The following is a 20083-nucleotide window of genomic DNA, read 5'->3' as shown; positions in this document are numbered from 1 at the left end:
ATAAAAAAAATAAAAAAAATGTAATATATATATATATATATATATATATATATATATATATATATATATATATATATATATATATATATATATATATATATACAGTGAGGAAAATAAGTATTTGAACACCCTGCTATTTTGCAAGTTTGTCTTTCGGTGCTACTACCTGTTGTTCTCTGCCTGTTGGTGGTCTCCTCTTCCTGCAGGCTCGCTGATGTTTGTGCTGTTCGCACGGGAACCGCCGTCAGAGAAAATACAGATTTTCACTGTCACATTGAAACTGCTTATGTTCTGTTAAGTTTTCTAATAAACTTTTCTCACAATCATCACACCAATTGGGTCCTCCTATTTTTCTGCACATGGGACAGGGCGACTGCACTGTTTTAAGGAGAGGATGACTGGGGCCTTGTATTGCGAGATTTAGGGAAACAACCTTCTTCCCTCAGTTAGAGCATTGAAGATGAGTCGAGGCTGGGTCTTCCAACATGACAATGACCCGAAGCACACAGCCAGGATAACCAAGGAGTGGCTCTGTAAGAAGCATATCAAGGTTCTGGCGTGGCCTAGCCAGTCTCCAGACCTAAACCCAATAGAGAATCTTTGGAGGGAGCTCAAACTCCGTGTTTCTCAGCGACAGGCCAGAAACCTGACTGATCTAGAGAAGATCTGTGTGGAGGAGTGGGCCAAAATCCCTCCTGCAGTGTGTGCAAACCTGCTGAGAAACTACAGTAAACGCTTGACCTCTGTAAACGCAAACAAAGGTTACTGTACCAAATATTAACATTGATTTTCTCAGGTGTTCAAATAATCATACAAATAAATAGTTTAAAAAATCATACATCGTGATTCGTGGATTTTTATTTTAGATTATGTCTCTCACAGGACATGCACCTACGATGACAATTTCAGACCCCTCCATGATTTCTAAGTGGAAGAAATAGCAGGGGGTGTTCAAATACTTATTTTCCTCACTGTATATATATATATATATATATAGTAAATAGTAATGCAACTAATAATGTAGGAAAAAATCCTACATGGTAAGCAAATGGGTTAAAAATAAAAATAAATAAAAATATAAAACTTAAATAAATACAAATGCATAATTATATAATATTAAGAATATTTTAAATATAATTGCTAAATATACAAAATCAAAACCAAATTAAATACAATAAAATAATAAAACAAAAACGGCTTATCAACATTAAATGGGAGAAGAAAACGCATTCCCTTAACTTCGGTGGTTGCCATTAAAGGGCCATGACACCCTTTAGAGACAGTTATGAATGCTGAAAACATTATATTAGACATACGTTAGTTCATTTAAATCTTTTCGCTCTATTTTCAACTTTTGAAACCAGGTTTAAATTAGTCATGTCAACGTCACAGGATGTGTGTGATTGTACTACAGTATATTGAAGACTTATCATCAGTGTCTCATAATTATTCATGACACTACATGTCTTTATCCTATGAAATGTCTTGCTTAATTATTCACAACAGCACGCATTGATTTCCTATGACAGCTTTAAACAGTAAGTTTGCATAAAGCAGGGGTTTTCAAAGTCAAAGACAGTGGGTCTCCCATTTGACATAACTTGCCCTTTTTTTCTTCTTTTTTTTTACACATTTTCAATAGCGATCTTCGCGCCGAGAGATTGCCATATCTCTCGGCGCACATACACACGGATTGTTTGCACATGCACGATTCGTGTAGTAATCGTCTTTACCTCGATTACAATCATCATCCATCCAAACTTTACTAGAGTGACACTGGTTTGCTTTCTCCAACTGAAAGATGTAGTTTGCGTTACGTATCATATGCTCATGCAGGGGTTTGGTGTTTTTAGTCTATATTCCACAGCACTATGATAAACGGCTCAGGCTGCTCCGAAACAATCACAGAACAGGAGAGAGAGAGATTGTGCTTTGAAGCCAAATTCACTATTCTCTCCTCAATCTCTGTTGAAATCGGACAGGTTTTCTCTGCATTAGGGCTGTTTTAGATCGACTGTTTGAATGCGTTTGCTTACTGGATTCTTGGACAGAAAACTTTTGTAGCATTTTTCAAAGCTGAAAACTGGCTGGTGCTGAAACGGGAGGTTTCGTAACCCTTTAAAGTACTGTGTTGGGTTGCCATTTGATGTCCAAAGTAAAACCATTTGTGATCTAAGGAACATTACAGACCACTTTTGTGATAAACTAGACCACCTCATGCAAGCCGGTCTCTGAAAAACAAATGGAAACAACTGCATCTCACCAGGAAGCCAATGAGACGTAGGGGCGAAATGAAAGGTATAGTGTTTAACGTAAGTACACTGCATTTATGTTCACCATTGAAGCAGCTCTCCCATGACGAGTGCAAGGGGGAGACGTGGTACAATGCCGACATAATGCTCAATTTGGGATTCAGAACTCAACGGGTGATCCATATGCGACCCGCAAACGCCCCCATCATGCTCTACAGGTCATGCATAGGGTCAATGTACTGCCCGATGAACTCTCACTCTACCATTTCACCCACGCGTCTCTCCGGGTTCACATATGTCCCGACCTCGACATTCCCACAGCAGAGTCAAGATACAGAAAAGTCAAGGCCAAAACATCTCCTTCTCTACAGAGACTGGTCAAAACATCTGCCAAGTATTTAGATAAGCAAAGCAGAAGGGAAATGGTTCCGATCACAGGCTCGCAGGGATATTTTGTACCTCTTACAAGATAAGCAGGCTGGAATTAAACGCTCAGCTTACTTAAAGATCTGTGAAATTCATATCTACTAACCTTGTTGTATGCTGAGATATGCAGGAGTATAAAAAGGTTGTAAGAGCTTCTTATTAGCAGAAGAGCCAACATTTACATAAAAGTAAAAAGGGGGAAGCATTTCCCCTGGAGTCATAATTAAAACTATTACACTGAATCCTTTCTTCTGAGACAAAGGGACGTTGTCTGCAGAGACACACTTGCCAGAGATACACTAGCGAGTGTTTTCCCTCTTAGCCAATCACACACACAGTAGCGTCCAAAAGTCACCAGGTGGCCAAATTCTAGACTTCACAACACTGAACTTCATCCCCGATGGGTTTGCAAAGCAAGGTCAGAGATGGTCATGCATTTACGGTTCTGTTGGAGTCATCACTTGGTGTTTTATATATATTATAAATATAGCATTTATGTATTATATATATATTATAAAATAGCATTTGGCATAGGTACAAAAATATAGTGAATAAAATAAATAATTAATAAATCAAGAATATAATAAACATTATTGTGAATAAAATAAATTAGATTAAAATTAATATAAAATAAAAAACTAAAATAAATCATCGTAATACAAATAATAATGCAACTAAATAAATAATAATGCATAGCAAGTAAATAAATAATTAAATAAAAATAAAATAAATAAACAAATAAAAAACTAATAAGCCACAATTTTGACTTCATAAGCTCTCCATGGCATTTTAAAGCTGCGTGGAAACAATATGTATGATAAACAGTGCCTTAAATTTGGTTTGATCGCTGTTGGACACCTACATCAGAATTAAATGAGGAAAATCACAAGAAGATTGTACAATAAAAATCTATACAATTAGACAGCAATCTTCTAATGAAATCTGATACGAGTACCTGACACAGAGAATGAAACTCAGAGATTTGTTTAACAAGATCCACACACTTGATAGAAGCCATTACGAGCTGGCGAGCTCAGCGGCCTGAGATCTCTGTCCCTGAATGACTCTGGTGTCTAAGTTAAGCAGCAGATGGACATTTATACCTCTCATGGAGGAGTGGAAATTGTCGTCTTTTTCATAGTTTTATGAGCTGGAAAACAATACGTCGTCTTATCATATTAAAAAAATGTGTGTAATGTGGGAGCAAGTTTAAACTCGATTATTACATTTTCTGTAGAAGATATATGTGGTGTTGTCCCATGCAAATGCACTGCCAAGATGCAAGGGTGCTGCCAAAGGGTTGCTAGGGTTGTATCATCTAAAAGGTAAAAAGTTATAAAAGTAACAGCACTCTTCTCTTAAACAAACCCTATTTGGACGTTAATTGTTTCTCATGTGGACGCCTGAAAAATATACATCAGTGATGAAAATGCATTGATGACTATCTATTCCCTAGTGGTGGAGCGAGTTTTACAGGGCTCCGGACTGCGACCAAATGAATGCATTTTGCAACTTTTTTTATGCTGATGCGACAAAAATTTGTTAGCGGTGCCTTTACCAGGTGCCCAACTGATAAGAGCTGACATTTCTGTTACAAATGAGAAAAATCTAACGAAACGAAAGTGGAACAGAACCACACGACTCGTTTGAGCTGCGCTGCGTGCACCGCTCATCAGCTCGGACCATTTAACAGACAGCACAAAAACGTGTTACTAGTGCCATCAGATTCAGTGAGAGAGCACTTCAATTTACCAAAGAATTAATAACGTCGCTTCTATGCGATCTATTGGGAAGCTTTCGGACAGAATTATCTGTTTTAAACCATAGATATCAGACCAAACAACGCTTACGTGGAAACCAAGAGAAACATTAAAACAATCACAGGTTTCAGTCCACAAATCATAAACATTCACTGTGGATTTAATGTAGTAACACCCCATGGTATTTTGGCAGAAATAGTTGAATTTTTTTTTTACATTATTCATCTCAGGGTTTGTACAATTTTGAGAGTGAAATTCAAGCACCTTTTCAAGGACTTTCAAGTGCTTCACACATCCAGCACTCTAAATATTATCCAATTTTGATATTATTTTTAATGTGACGATTTCTAAAAGTTTAAAGGTGTCGGCCACTTTGTGGTAAACAAGCACTTTGATTTTAAAAAGATATAAAATTACCACTATAGCCAGTAGATGGCGGCAGATAAGCATTTATTTGACGACTTAGACATTTCCACTTTAAAGGGGTACTTCAGCGCTGGGAAGATGAATCTGTATTTAAACTGGGTCATTAATGTAGTAGAAATGTGAAATTATTTTTGAATTTGGTGCTTTATAGACTGAAAAAAGACTGAAAAATGTCTCATGGGGATGAAAGACTACAATTCCCAGAATGCTTCGCTGCCCTGTGAGCCCATTCCCAAAGCCACCGCTACTGGATCACTTTTACTTTCCCACCACCGCTCATCTTCATAAAATAAGTTCAGTTAGAGAACAGACACTACAATTAAAAACTGAAAGTGTCTGTTCAATATATTGTGATTTAGCCGCTGAGGAAGTGTCAGCACAAACGCAGCACGAGTCAGATTACACACATCGTGATGAATGAGCTGAATGAGTTCTCCTGATGAGCTAAACGCGTCCACGCTCGCAGCAGTAGTTCTCAGCGCGTGTTCAGTCTGGCGCGTTTTCAGTTCATGCCTTTGGAAGATTAACTTTCATAGGAATTAACTTGAGAAGATAAAATACTCACTTTGCTCCGCCGGCCGCACTGTTTCCATGAATGCCTGAGCCGAGTTGAGCTGTGAGTGCGACCGCATCCCTCATGTGCAAGTTGAAAACATGCGGAAATAGCTCCTCTGCTGGTGTAGCCTTTAGCGTCTGGCCAAGCATTTTACCGATGACGCACATTAGAGGTCTTCACGGGGCACCCGAGACCCGTGGACCCGGGATCCGACCCGGGACCCGTACGGGTTCGGGTCTATTTTTTAAATGGTCAGCCGGGTCCGGGTCGGGTCCTAATCTATTACTTCGGTTCCCGGGTCTGTTAATGTAATTGTAGCCTATGTAATACGTCAATCGGACTCGGAGAACACCTGGCCGTGAGAGTCAGCGCGGCTTGTGTGTTTTGTGTAACTTACAAATTGCTAAATTAGGATAAGAAAAGTGTGAGTCGGGAAATGAGGTTTAGAAATACACAACAACAAAAACACAAGCGCTCTCTCTCTCGCGCGCGCTCTCTCAGCCTTTTAGAAAGCGGGCAGATTTAATGCATGCGCGCGGTAATAATGTACTCAAGAATATATTTCAAATCAGCAACAAGACCTCAGGTGAACTGTCACATAAATGTTTTCTGTGATGCTTAAATTGCGTAAAAAAAGGTTCATATTTCAGGTTGCTCCAGCTGAGCGCGAGTGCAGTCTCAAGCGCGTGTCATGTTTCTATGGCAACCCGAGCTTCCGCAGACCGCAGTGACTGTAATGACTTTAAAAATAATATGAATGAACCGTCTTGTTTAATCTTAAAGTTCTGCTAGTCAGACTCAGAGAGATTATGGCAAATAAATAATGGTAACGCAAGCGGCCATGGCACTAAACGAGCAATAGTTATTAGATCAAAAGGGCAAACAGTCAAAGTTATTATGCGAATTAACTCATAAATCCGTCACTGTGAAATAAAATTGACTTTTACAGCTGAAATGAGTGAATTAAGCATGCTTGGAACAATTAATGAGGAATATTGTAATACATCACAATCAAGGTACAAGGGAGACAACGGCTATATCGTTAGGTAGGCTGACTGAGACAAAGTTATTTTTCGCAGCTTGTTCATTAACTTGTTAACAGCAGTAACGTTATATTGTGTAATATGAGACAATCGGGTCCAGTCGCGTCTGTGTCTTCCCGGCGGGTTCGGTTCCAGCTATCAAATAATAGACGGGTCCATGTCGGTTCCGGGTAATATATTTTTGGCATTTTTCGGATCTGCACGGGTCCGGGTCCAGTTTTTGAAATAATAGACGGGTCCGGGTCGGGTCTGTGTTGAACATTGCGGGTCTCTTCGGGTTCGGGTGCGAATTTTTGGACCCGTGAAGACCTCTAACGCACATTGACGATATTTGCATTACCGGAGTAATTTTTCCAGAAATAAAATGCATAAATCTCTCGTCTTAGGGGGATATGAGGGGGGAAAAGCACAATCATTTGAATATACTCCAGGGTTTCTACTAATACAAAGCCATATGCTAATCGCTGAAGTAACCCTTTAATGTATGGAAGTCAGGAAGTCTCATGAAAAACAAAAACTTTTCTTCAAACGGTTACTGAATTACACAGAAAACAAGTAAAGAGTGCTCCCTTTAGTTCTGTATGATACTATTAAGAAGCACAATAGTATATTTAATAAGAGTAGAGTAGAATATTTAGATTTTTCCTATAAAAATGTTTTTGCACATTACTGTTGTTAATACAAATTAATATTGTCTGCATATCAATTCCAGCTCAGTGCTTCACTGTTCAATTTCCAATAAACAAACGTAATATTATTACACTCTAAAAAATGCTGGGTTGTTTTAACCCAATGTTGGGTCAAATATGGACTAACCCAGCAATTGGGTTGTTTTAACCCAGCGATTGGGCTGTTTTAACCCAGCAATTGGGTTGTTTTAACCCAGCGATTGGGCTGTTTTAACCCAGCAATTGGGTTGTTTTAACCCAGCGATTGGGTTAAATATTTGCCTAAGTCAACCCAATCGCTGGGTTAAAACAACCCAACTGCTGGGTTAGTCCATATTTGACCCCACAGTGGGTTGTTTTTTACTCAGAATTTTTACTCAGAGTGTAGTAATGGCACTTGTTAATAAAACATTTTATTAATTTTAAGCCAGTGTCAGTGGGAATTAATTGATAAAAAAGTATTTAAAAAATATAATAATACATTTATAAGCGAGATTGATGCAGTTGAGAGGGATTTACTTTCAAATTAAAGAAAAATATGAAAATGGAAAAGTCTGCAATAGAGCATTTCTTCAAGAAAACTGTGAGCTCTTTCAGTTCCCGCAGGCAGGTTCACTTCAGTACGTTTTTATGATGTGAGAAGACAATCTCAAAGCATAGACAGAGGTCTGCTATGAGTTTTTTTGTTTCGTTTTTTTTGGCCTAGTCATTAAAAAGAGTCGGTTCATAAGGCTAATGTGGTTATGAATCAGACTAAATTGGCTAAAACAACACAATGATTCAGCTAAAAATTTATGCAGACATTCAACTTTTAATAAAACTGAACATGAAAACCCCAATTGTCCAATTGTATCTTTATTCCAATGTCTGTCCTCAATTGTCATCTTTGTAAATGCAAGAAAACACATGTGCATACTCGAACACACAACACTGACAGCTTACAGTCGAGCCAAGCCGCCAACAAATGTGTCACACTCAAGGAACTCAATGTGCATCATCTTCTGGAATGCAACATTTAAAAGGACAGCATATCTGCCTTCTGAGGTATTGTAACTCCCTGAAAAACACAGGACACACATCAAACTAATCAATTTAGAGCATATTCCTTTTTGCTGCATTCAAAGCAGTTTACGGTCACTGCCTGCAGGCCTGACAGCACAACAAAGAGCCCCCATTCTCCTGTGTTCTCTGGAGTCCTGCCACATGCTCTTTCGGTGCTCTGAGAAACACAACATGGAGAAATAAAGCCCTTGTATTCCTCAGACAGGAAAGGCAGTGCAAAATCAGGAGTTCTCATGTTCCACCAAGAGAAATACTGAAATACTGCATTAAGTCCTCATGGAAGTGTTAAATACAGCTGTTGAGAGAGAGAGAGAGGGGGCATGTGTATGTGTGGAATGTGGAGGAGTCAAAGAGACGTATGGTATGTGATGAAGATCTATGGCATCTACAGACACTGGCTCTGTTTCAAATCCTAGTGAGCTGTTTAAGACAGCATGCACACAACATAGGAAACATTTTCTATGGCAGCACTGCATGCATCCTTCTCAGAGAAGATAATGCCAGATAGACTTGGCCAAAAACCATTGATGAACACAGATGAAGCTAGACTACTTTCAATATAATAATTATTATTATTTAATATTTAAAAAATAGCTATGAAAACTTCAATCCAACTAAAGACTGACTAGTTTATCCAATATTTGCATGAACAACACTACCATTTTAAACAACATCAAAAATAGTAATATTGTGAAATATTATTACAATTTAAAATACTCGATTTCTATTTTAATTTATGTTCAAATGTAATTTATTTCTGTGATATAAAGCTGAATTTTTAGCATCATTACTCCAGTCTTCAGTATCACATGATCCTTCAGAAATCATTCTAATATGACGTTACAAAAGTTTTTTTTTAACATTATAAATGTCTTTACTGTCACTTTCAATTTAAAGTTTAATAATTTAATGCATCCTTACTGGAAAAAAAGTATTACATTTCATTAAAAATAAATAAAAGCTTACTAGATGATGCAAACTCTGAATCAGCATGCATACTAAATTGCAATGTAGAAGCATGCTTCATTTTCTGTAAATCTGCTTTTAAACGATATGTATTGGGAAAAGCGAAATAAATGCAAATAAATGTGAACGGAATTACTGACCCCAAACTTTTGAATGGAAATGTATTTTTATCCAATGTATTTTTTGAGGCTGCATTACAGTTAGGGTGCTGCCTAAGTAGTAGGCTCACTAGGTTTTTGAACAGAGCCATTGTGTTCATTATGCTAGGCTTGTCACCACAAGAGAGCCTCATTCAAAAGATAGCATACTCAGTATTGATATGTTACGACTCACATATACTGTATTTAAAGGGATAGTTAACTCAATAATTCAAATATGGTAATATATCCTTGTTAACATCATCAACAGAATAACTCAAATATGCACAGCACTAGCTCTCTAATCTCAAATGCATCTTTCCATACATACAAACACAATGCATTCTTCAATGGCACACAACATTAAGAGGAGTAAATGATGACCAAACCAAATTTTCATTTTCTAGTGACCAATACCAGAAAGACAACTACCCCTTGCCATGTGCTATGAAACGTAAAGAGTTACTATAGCTTCAAATTGCCTCAGGCTGTTGATGTCTGAGACATCCAAATATTCCAGACTAACCATTGTTGTAAAAGTTTTTAGGGTGTTGTCTCTTAAAACCACCCCAAACCTTACACGGTAAACTGTAAGTTTAATCCTGGACCATTAATCATTCTGTTGATTCTAATGAGAAAACACCCAACCTGAGACATTTCATTTCCTGTAAAGTGTTCATAAGACAGAAACAACTTCAAATTTTAAATGATCTCCCAAACTAATCAAGACAACTAGAAAAGTCAGAGACTAACCCCTTACTGCAAACCTCTTATTTCGGCATTAATGACATACAAAAAATAAAGTCATAAGTATTGGGACACCCCTCCAAATCATTACATTTTGGTGTTCCAATCACTTGGCTACACACAGAAAAATAGGGTGTCAAAATTGTGCCTTTAGCTTGTCGCTGGGGCAGTACCCTTAAAAGGACATCTTTGCACCTTTTTTACTCCTAAAAGGAGCATATTAGTACCTTTGAGTACAAATGCGTACCTTAAGGTACTACTATGAACCTTTTTGGGGTAAAAAATGGTACAACGTTGTTCTTTTAAGGGTACTGCCCCAGCGACAAGCTGTTGTACCCCTAAAGGTACCATTTTGACACCCTATTTTTCTGTGTGTACAGCACATGGGTATAAAATCAAGCACCTTGGCATACAGGCGCTTCTATAAAAATTTGTGAAAGAATGGGTCGCTCTCAGGAACTCAGTGAACTGAAGTGTGGTATCATCAATAAGTCCATTCGTGAAATTTCCACACTACTAAATATGCTAGGTGGTTAATAAAATATTCTGGGTGGTTTTGCAGAAGGTAATTGTCAAGTCATCATAATAACATCACTGTCCTTATACTGCAGCTTTCAACACCGGATTGGATAGAACAGCTGTGCGAGCGGCGTGTGTGTGTGTGTGTGTGTGTGTTAGTATATAAGCGAATGAAGAGGGAAAGTTGGAGTGTGAGAAAGTATGGAAACATCTGCAACAACACTTAAGTGTTTCCATACCCCGTCCCTGAGGTGACACTTTGTCGTCAAGGCCTGGTCCTTGATGCACTGAGGTAGAAGTGTCTGTGTTGATAATTTGGAAATGACTGCAGATCACACGAGATGACATCATAAGCGAGTAAACATTCCGACGGTTATTCCCAACACCGTAGCGGACCGTCCAGCTCGGAATTCCAAGAACAGATGTCAAGAGTAAAAGAAGCCAAACTGCAGCAGCATACAATAGAGTCCTGCCAACACCTGAGAAGTTCCACATCTTGCTTTCATATTTGCAGAGATCAAGCTTAAATTCCCCTCATTTGTCAGTCTCTTCTTTTACCATTCTGAGGTTCCAGAATATGAACACATTTCTGCAGTCACTGTACGTTCTTAGCAGGCCCACATTATCTGCGATATTTGGGGGAGGAAATCAGCAAAACAGGTTTAAATACTGTTAAAAGTGTTGCATGGATGTGAGGGTTGCATGGAGTTAAATGTGAGAGTGCAACAATTGTATAGTCAAATTAGCTACAATTAAATTTAATAAACAAACACAGAAAATTACTTTGTCACTAACATGCATTTACTGCGATCAATTCAGATTTCCCGGTTTAAATAGTTTCAATTCCATTCTGATTCGTTTGTGATGTCCATTGTAAAGTCGATTTTGTCTTCTATATTCTTAGGGTGTGTTCACGCTTGGCGGGTTTGGTTCAGTTAAAACAAACTCTGGTGCAGTAGCTGTAGATCTCATTTCTGCTCATCTTCAGCGTTATTTAGACCATTGCAGTGCATTCGCGGCACATAGACCCAAGGGTAATTACTACTTAAGCTTTGGTAACAAAACCAACGGTTGAAAAACAAAAATATAAAAGTGACGGGAGAATCGCTATGCATTTCACCGTGGAAGCACCCTTAGTGCGGTCCATTTGAATAAGTGTGAAGCCTGCCATCTAAACACTTGCGCGCACCAAACAAGCGCTGAGTCTCGGTCCGCTTTCAAACCAACTCTGGTGTGGACTAAAATATGAACGCAACACAGACCAAAGACATGTAACAAACCAAAAACGGGACACAACATCATAAGATACGACCCTAAAAAGGCAGAATGCTCAAGCAGCACACCTGTTTTTTCTCATCATAAATCGCGATGTTGCCCATCAGAACCGCGTTTCCTCGCAGCTGATCTTCATTTGTGTGTGTGACGGAGGGATTCCTTCTGCTTTTTTGACTCCTTTACACATTTAATAAGCTCTCCACGAGTTGTCAGCTCCATCATATGAATGAATAAACAGCAAATGCATTTAGCCAAGCACACAGCATTGTTTTGGATGTTCTGTCACAAAATATACATCATAGAAATAGACATTTTTTGTTTGTTTTGTATTATTTTAGCCTGACAAGCCAGACCCACGTCAAGATGTTTGGTCTGGAAACTCACCATTGACAGCTCAATCCGAGGGGCGGGATAAACGGTTGTCTTTCAAACTCCCTCTGCATGCAATTGGATAGTGGTACAACCAACCAGAGCAACGAAGGTGAAGCTTCAACTCCTACGGTGGCCGATTTAGTCATGGCTTTCAGTTCGACCTCTTCGGTGAGTGTTGCTTCAACTCAAGTGATGAGGTAATTTTTGAAAACTATTATAATTTGCAGTTATTTAATTTACCAAATGATCTATGATCAAATTAATCTATGTAAAATGAATAATAGTTTTACGTTTTCGTTATTTTTAACCAGTTCATTGCTAACATCAGCTATCAGGTTCCCAGACGAATGCAAGCTAATCTTAGTAAAGTAACTTTTATCAGTGCTATCGTTATTCTGTATATTGTACAACACCACTAGCGTAAGGCAAACAAATTATATGCAATTAAAATATTAATCATGTTATCCGTCATAGAACACGGATTTATGTTATAAGGTAAACAATACTTTTTCATCATTGACGCGAGGAAAACTATCCTAGACGTCGTTCTAGTGTTATGCACAGCACACCATGATATATAATTAGCCAAGCAACAATAAAACTTCCAATATACACAAATAGACTGAATTAATATTACCTGTCGAGAAGAAAGCAGGCAACGTCGGCGTTCTTTTTAAAATCGTTGCTCCTCATGAGCTCTTTCCATCTTGGAAAGGCCACTCCAATATTTACTTTTGTCTTGTTGATTTGCCTGTCGCGTTGCCGTCTTAATTCTCTTTTCCGCTTCCTTGGCGACTCTGATACATATCCCGCAATGTTACTAGGTCCCCGACCCGGGTCGAATTCGGTAATCAATTCCGGGACGTGGTTGCTTTCACACAGAAGGCGACCCGGCAATGTTCCGGGAATATTGTGGGTCCGACGTGCAGTGTGAAAGGGGCTTAAGAGTGATCCTCCATCATCATATAGCAGCCTCAAGCAATCCTCCTCTTCAAATTCGACACAGTGCCATCGAGTGTAAAAACGCGAAAAGCGAAGCTTGAATTTACGGGTATGTCCCTCTTTGGCAAATGTACTTTCAAGATGGAGGAGCAACATGGCGACCGCCATCCGAACCCTCAACACGTATGTATTTTCAATGGCATATTATAAAATTACGAGAATACTTTATTACTTGAAAGAAGTAAATATACATTAATGAGCACATATATTTTTGAAAGAACTAAGTGATTTTAGCTAAGAATAAACTAAAAAAGTTACACAGTGTAGCTTTAAGAATGACTTCAGTGCCGTTATTTGTTCTTTTCTCAGAGAAAAGCTTAACTCCAAGCCTTCCAGAGTCGCGGTCAAAGCTGATTCGAAAGACCGCCGTTCTCCGGCTTCTTTGTTTACTAGAAGCACGCAAGCGCAACTCGGCCATCATTATGTTAAGCCCCGCCCATCGACTCTATACACGATGTGATTGGCCCGACCAGAGTTTGGTTTTTACAGCTCAGAAGGGTATTGAGAGTTGCTAGACGACACTCACGATTAGATTTGCTGCCGCTAGAGTGCGTCTAGATTTCTAGGTTTGTATTCTTTAGGTTTGGTGTTAAAAATGACAGTGTGAATGCTAAGCGAACCAGGACTGTATCATTTTCTTTTTCAGTCTGGACCAAAATAACCAAGAGAAATGAACTACAAGTGTGAACGAACTTTACCATTCAAACATTATGACTTCAAAATCGAGGTACGTACCGAATTGTCAGTTTTGTGTACCATTACACCCATAATTCATATGCAATAAAGTCAGCCTTTTCAGCGCTAATTTTAAAGGTTTTTTTAAATGCATTCATGAATCACACTTCACGGGTAGACCGGAAAAACAATATTTTACCCAGACCGGTGCGAACCCAAAAAAACACAATGTGCAAGAGACCTGCAGGGGAACAGAGTGAAATCAAACTCACGTTTCAAATATATTTAAACCTAGTGTAAAACAGTGTAATTAAATTGTGCAACTTGGCAAAAGGCTGGGACATTTTGGATTTACATTCAGCTGAACCACAGATATAAGACGGTTTGATGGCCTGATGCCCTGCAGTGCCAGAGAAACCAGAATCCTGCTCCCGAATTACACAACAACTTCTGTGTGGTTAAGAGTCACGCTGTTTAACACAACAAAACTTTCTCTCTGTAAACCCCACAGACAACATTAATCAAATGATCATGGGTGCAAAATCAAAGCGCTTGTGCGAGGCTCAAAAGCCTTCAAAATATCAGCCTCTGATTAAAATCACAATAACGCAGGGATGTGCTCATAGCCATCGTGGGAGAGGTAAAGTAAGTGTGTGTGTGTGTGTGTGTGTGTGTGTGTGTGTGTGTGTGTGTGTGTGTGTGTGTGTGTGTGTGTGTGTGTGTGTGTGTGTGTGTGTGTGTGTGTGTGTGTGTGTGTGTGTGTGTGATATAATAATGCAGAAAAAGTGAGTTATGAGAACGTGCTGGAAAAAATCTCTCCGATTTCATAGAAAACGCTTCCAGCCATTGGAACGCTGTCAGCTGACATCATCCGTAACTAGCAAAATCTGAGCCCGTGGAGCACAAATTTCCAAAGTCTTAAAGTCCAAAGTGTGTTAATAAAGATCATATTTGACGCTAATGCGCATGGAGGATTCGACGTCCAGCTCTCCTCTCTCATGATATAGAAGGCTAATTAGCCTCATGTGGTTTTCAAGGACCAGTTTTCTGTGTCTGGTTTGTACATTTTTTATTGTATATTTTTCCTACTCTTCTGTATTGCCCCCACAGTCATGGATTATTACACCAGATAACTGCATTTGGCTCTGAGGTCAAATTAACAAGCATCCCAGCAACCATTTTTCTGTAATCTCCAGTCATATCTAAGAGGGAAATGAAAACTGTAGACCCTGTTCTTCGCTTAGACAACTTTTGTCCAGAAAAGTAACAAATGCAATTACATCCTCATTTCCCCAGCAAAGAAATTAACCAGGAGAATTTTTCAAGAGATTCTGCAGAGACTTGCCCTCCCTAAAGTACATTTCCCATGACCCCCACATGTGTCCAAGAGCGTTTCTCAGCTCTGCTCTGCAGGCAGGAAATGCACCGATGTCAAAGGTCGAGGCAATGCTTGTGACAACAGAGACTTTAATTACAGTCAGACTGTCATGTAAACAAGCACACAACGACTAAATCTTCACTCATAAACAGCCCAGTCTGCAGTGACAGATCACACAAATGTCCTGCCCAATGCATTACATTCATGCATTTATTTTCAGCAACGTATATATAAAATCCCTTAGTACTCACATTATGCATGATTTTTCTTTACAGAAAATGGAGCAGGAATGTGGAATGAACTGCTTAAAAACTGGAAAAACTTGCAGGAAAAAGGAAAGAAAAGTACTAGCTAACTTTTGTCCCCAGATTCTCCTCATTCCACATAATCTTTAAATCCACAATAGGAAAGAAAAAACACACGTGCATTAGTATTAATCTTTCATTTCACTTTTCCTACAGACTCAAATAACCACACTTACTGTACAATTTAAATGTTTTCTTAGTAATACGGTTTTAATTGTTATTCAATGTATATTCTTCCTGTGTCTTCACATTCTAAATACAGAATCCCTTTACTAAGTAATAAATCTACACTGTAAAAAACAAAACAAAAAAAACAATTCTCCAATTGAAGATTTTCAAGTGACTGATCACATCTGCATTTTTCAGCTGGCCAAATTGAAATTATGTGAATTGATGCAATTGAATTCACAGAAATTCAATTCGGCCAACTGAAAAAAGCAGACGTGATCAGTCACTTGAAAATTTTCAATTGGAGACTCATCCTCCAGAAAGTGACATGAAAAATCTGTATGATATCAATCAAAACTTCAAAGGAGCTCAAAAAACAATATCAAAAATTACAATCCCGTAACCTAATTCTCAACCATCCTCTCGATTGCACGCCACTGTAAAAATGGCAAAAAAGTTATAACATATATAAAGAATAACAATCATATTCAAAGTTTCAGACAAAATACTCAAAACAGATCAAACCCAGACTTAAGGAGTAAATCATTTAGTGCTTACGGTGTACCTTCGGTCAGGCGGTCGGCTGTGCGCGTTGCCATCCATCCCAGCAGCGGCCTGCATGGCTCTGAAATCCTTGGCACTGTAGGACAGAAAGCAAACACTGCACTCACTCGTGGCGCAGTGACTACAAAGGAAGTGCTGACAGATTGAGAGGTTAAACTCGACGAGTCAGTTCTGCAGAAGGTGGTTTCTTCATGCCACAGTGTCAATAATGGGCATGGTTACCTTGTAGAAAAAACAAACATCTTAATTTTACACCAGACTAGCTAGTGTGCCCCTCTCCCAACTTGGTCAGGCTGGTCTATGGGCTGGTTTTAGAAGGGCTACTTTTCAGCTGGTCCACCTGGAAGACCAGCAAACTAGTTTAGGCTGTTTTATTTATTTCTTTTTTCAGCAGGGCGTGTAGAGGTGTGTTCCCAGGAAGGAAGGATCTTTACTAGCTGTCACAAAGAAACATACTTTTATTTAGCAAATAAATCAATTATTAGTGATGCGGTTCATACGTCACATATCCCGCCTCACCATACTATTTCACACAAACTTGTAAATTAACTAACCAGCAAGTGATCTCAGCAAGTGATTCCCCCGGCAGTTGTCATATGGAAATAATATTTTAATAACTAATTTTTCAAAAGGCAGGAGGGAAAGTCGGACTAGTTTGGTTTTAAAACAGGCAGTGCGCTTTTGTTTTGCTGGCTGTCAACTGTCAAGAAAACGTCAAAAACATAATCATGCAATTCAAAGCACTATAGTTTTTCGGGGAAGGAATTGGTTAAAATAAAAACCATTTGATCAAAATTACTCTAATTTAAAATATGATTGGAGGGGGGATCCAAATTAGCCGGCGTGAATTGTTTTCAAGACGAAGTTCGAATCCAGACTCAACATACTTTTTTTTTTTTTTTTAACTAAGCAAAACATGACATGAGACAAGACATGAACCTAACAGCCAGTCATCACTAGGAAGCAATTTTGGCATCGTATCCATAATTTATGTTGCGTTTCGCGAATAAAACAGCCATAATAGTTTGAATGAGCATGATGCAACGTAACGTACCTTGATAGCCCTTGAAGTTTCGCGCGGCTGTCAACTGTCATCAGTCTCTCTACCAATACGTCAAAACACCATCATCAACAACAACTGCAGCAGGTTTCGAAACGTTTCTGCTGACTTAAAGCACTCCTTATTGGTCCCTGCATCACTTCTGTCCCGTTAACTTACCCCCTTAAAAATGTGCAACTCCCACTATATTTTCCAGAGTCCTGCCCCTGTCAACAGACGCTCCTCTGTTCCTATTTAACCGAGGGAAGACGGCAGCTCCGCATATTCAAGTCATGACACGATGAGTTACAGCCACTGCCAGCCCTCCCATCTTCACACTGATTCATCGACTGTGTTTACACTCCGGTTAGACATATTTACATATCGCCTCCGAAAAAAAAAGTCTCAACAAAGCAGTGAATGTGCTCTAATCCTACGTGCCATGCGAGAGATTAAAGTTAGTTTGAGGCAAGTTTTCCGCAGTCTTCTCAAACGCAGCATAATGCATTCATATATAGCATTATGATATAGTATTAAAAAGGCTGACCGACATGCCAATGTTATTATGTCAAAGTATTTTAGATAGATTCTAGTAGGCTATACACTGCGTTGTTGACGTGGCCCAACAACTACTGGCAAAATAGCGACATCTAGTGGTACAAGTGCGATACTACATTTTTTGCCTTCACCAAAATGCAATTTATGTCATCATACTCACCTTAATGTCCTTTAAAAGACGCGTTCCCAACGTTTCTCAAGAATATCCACTTTAATACAACAGTGCATATTTGACATGATTGAGCCCGAGTCTTTGTCAAAAAGTCCGCGCGTGCTTAGCGTGTTCCAACTGTCAATATTAGCCCAGCTGTTATCATTGTGTTTTAGCTTATGTGGCATACAGAATCTTATAAAATACGCCCAAATACACCACAGACACTCAATTTGCAGTGTCGCGTTCACATGTAGCTTTTAGGGTCGACCGTGGACATTATGTGTCATGGTTTTTAAGTTTGCGAGTCGAGTCTCGTGTTTTCATCTGTTAACCAAAGCACGCCGTACGTCTCACAGACTAACTTGACCAATTAAATTGAACCCAAGTATGACCATCACGGAAGGATTTCTGAAAGTCATCGTGAACATTTCCATAACATACTGTGGTGACAGACTTTATATGGAAAAGTTTAAACATATTTTGAATAAATTGAGCTTTTGTTGATACCTGTCAGAGGTTTATCCTATCTTAAAGAGTTCGCCCCAAAATGGAAATTTTGTCATAATTTTCCACCCTGATATTTTAAACAGGTTTATGAGATTATTTGTTCTGTTAAATGCAAAAAAAGATATTTTGAAGAATATTTGGTAACAAAAAAGGTTTTGGTTCACACTGACTTTCATGTTTTTTTGCATGGATGTCAATGTAATATTATTTTGTGTTCAATAGAGCAAAGAAACTCATACAGGTTTAAAACAACATGAAGGTGAAAGTAAATGATGAAAGAATTCTCATTTTTGGGTGAACTACAAATACTCTATAGCTACAGCTGAGACAGCACTCATTTTAGGCTAGCTACTACAAAGTCAGTATGGCTGAATTGTCCAGCCTTCTAAATAGGAGCCAGTCGCCGATTGTTTATTGCGTCACTGCAGCTGAAACAGTCAGTAGCCTAATGTTTCCATCAACCTACTTTTATCGCATGTTCAGATACCAAAAAACGCTGGATGGAAAAGCGTATACAAAATGTGCATAAATTCTAAAAATGTGCATAAAAACCAAGCTATCAATTGAGTTTTGAAATTTTGTATCCAATAAGAATGCATGTTGCACTCAAGTACAATGCGAACACATTTACCGGATAAAATTGTGACTTTGTGATGAGCGGCACAACTAGATTGTGAGAGACGCGGGCGCTACACTATTTCGTAAGTTGAATACAAAAGACGGTCCGCCGTAAGTTAGAAATGTTACTTTATAAAGTTTTAAATATGGATATTTTCCTTACACAAATGCATCGATTCACTTCAGAAGGCCTTTATTAACCCCCGGAGCCGCATGGAGCAGTTATATGACGGATAGATGCACTTTTGTGGACTTTTATAGCAACATTCACTGTCATTATAAAGCTGGGAAGAACAGGACAGTTTTTATTATAACTCTGATTGTGTTTGTCTGAAAGGATAAAGTCTTTTTTTTCTTCTTTTTTTTTTTAAACAACTGCAGGGGAATACAGAGACATTTGAATGTATAAAACAAATACAAATTCTGCATCTTATATCACAAATCAATCATATTTCTATTACATTCAGTATCCTTATCAACAGCTTAGATGTCTTAAGGATAAAGTCACATCTAGGAAGGCTTGAGAATGAGTAAATTATGGGCTAATTTGAATTTTTGGATGAACTAACCTTTTAAAGGGACTTTGTCGAACTATGCCTTTAAAGGCATACACTGCCTAAATATATCTGTTTCATAAAAAAATTAAAAATAAATATAACTGCTGCATATTTGCAAGTTATATGGAGGTGTTTATTGATTTCAGTTGCTATTATGTCACTGCATTGATTTTTATTATTTTTTAAATTAAAGTTTTTTGTATTTAATTTCTTTCTCTGTTGTGAAAATTCAAACTGGCACATCACTCAGCTAAAGTTAAAATAGGGAAAGATCAACTGTTCCTTATAATATGGGTTCAAAAGACTTGGAGGACTGTGCATAGAACAACAAAGATCTTTCGTATGCTTG

The 20083-nt window shown here is 38.4% G+C and overlaps 1 protein-coding gene across 4 annotated transcripts in view; it reads right to left on the bottom strand.

Annotated features, from left to right (window-relative positions):
• The window catches only part of cobll1b (cordon-bleu WH2 repeat protein-like 1b), a 74548-nt gene extending 56474 nt beyond the window's left edge, over positions 1–18074 (bottom strand). Inside the window, exons 1-2 of one of the 4 annotated variants that reach the window (XM_067444568.1) lie at positions 18059–18074; positions 16303–16377 (exon numbers count right to left, since the gene is read on the bottom strand). In XM_067444568.1, coding sequence (XP_067300669.1) covers positions 16303–16358 — 56 coding nt within the window. In that variant the 5' untranslated portion in view covers positions 16359–16377; positions 18059–18074. Of the gene's footprint in view, positions 1–16295; positions 16378–17355; positions 17594–18058 lie in introns of those variants that run through there. The other 3 variants (XM_067444571.1, XM_067444569.1, XM_067444567.1) reach the window with 3 other exon arrangements.
• Between the last annotated feature and the right edge of the window lie 2009 nt (positions 18075–20083).

Source organism: Pseudorasbora parva, chromosome 5 (assembly GCF_024679245.1).
Source record: "Pseudorasbora parva isolate DD20220531a chromosome 5, ASM2467924v1, whole genome shotgun sequence".
Lineage (NCBI taxonomy): Eukaryota > Metazoa > Chordata > Actinopteri > Cypriniformes > Gobionidae > Pseudorasbora > Pseudorasbora parva.
The sequence above is the reverse complement of the archived record's forward strand: the minus strand, read 5'-3'. Positions and strand labels throughout refer to the sequence as shown.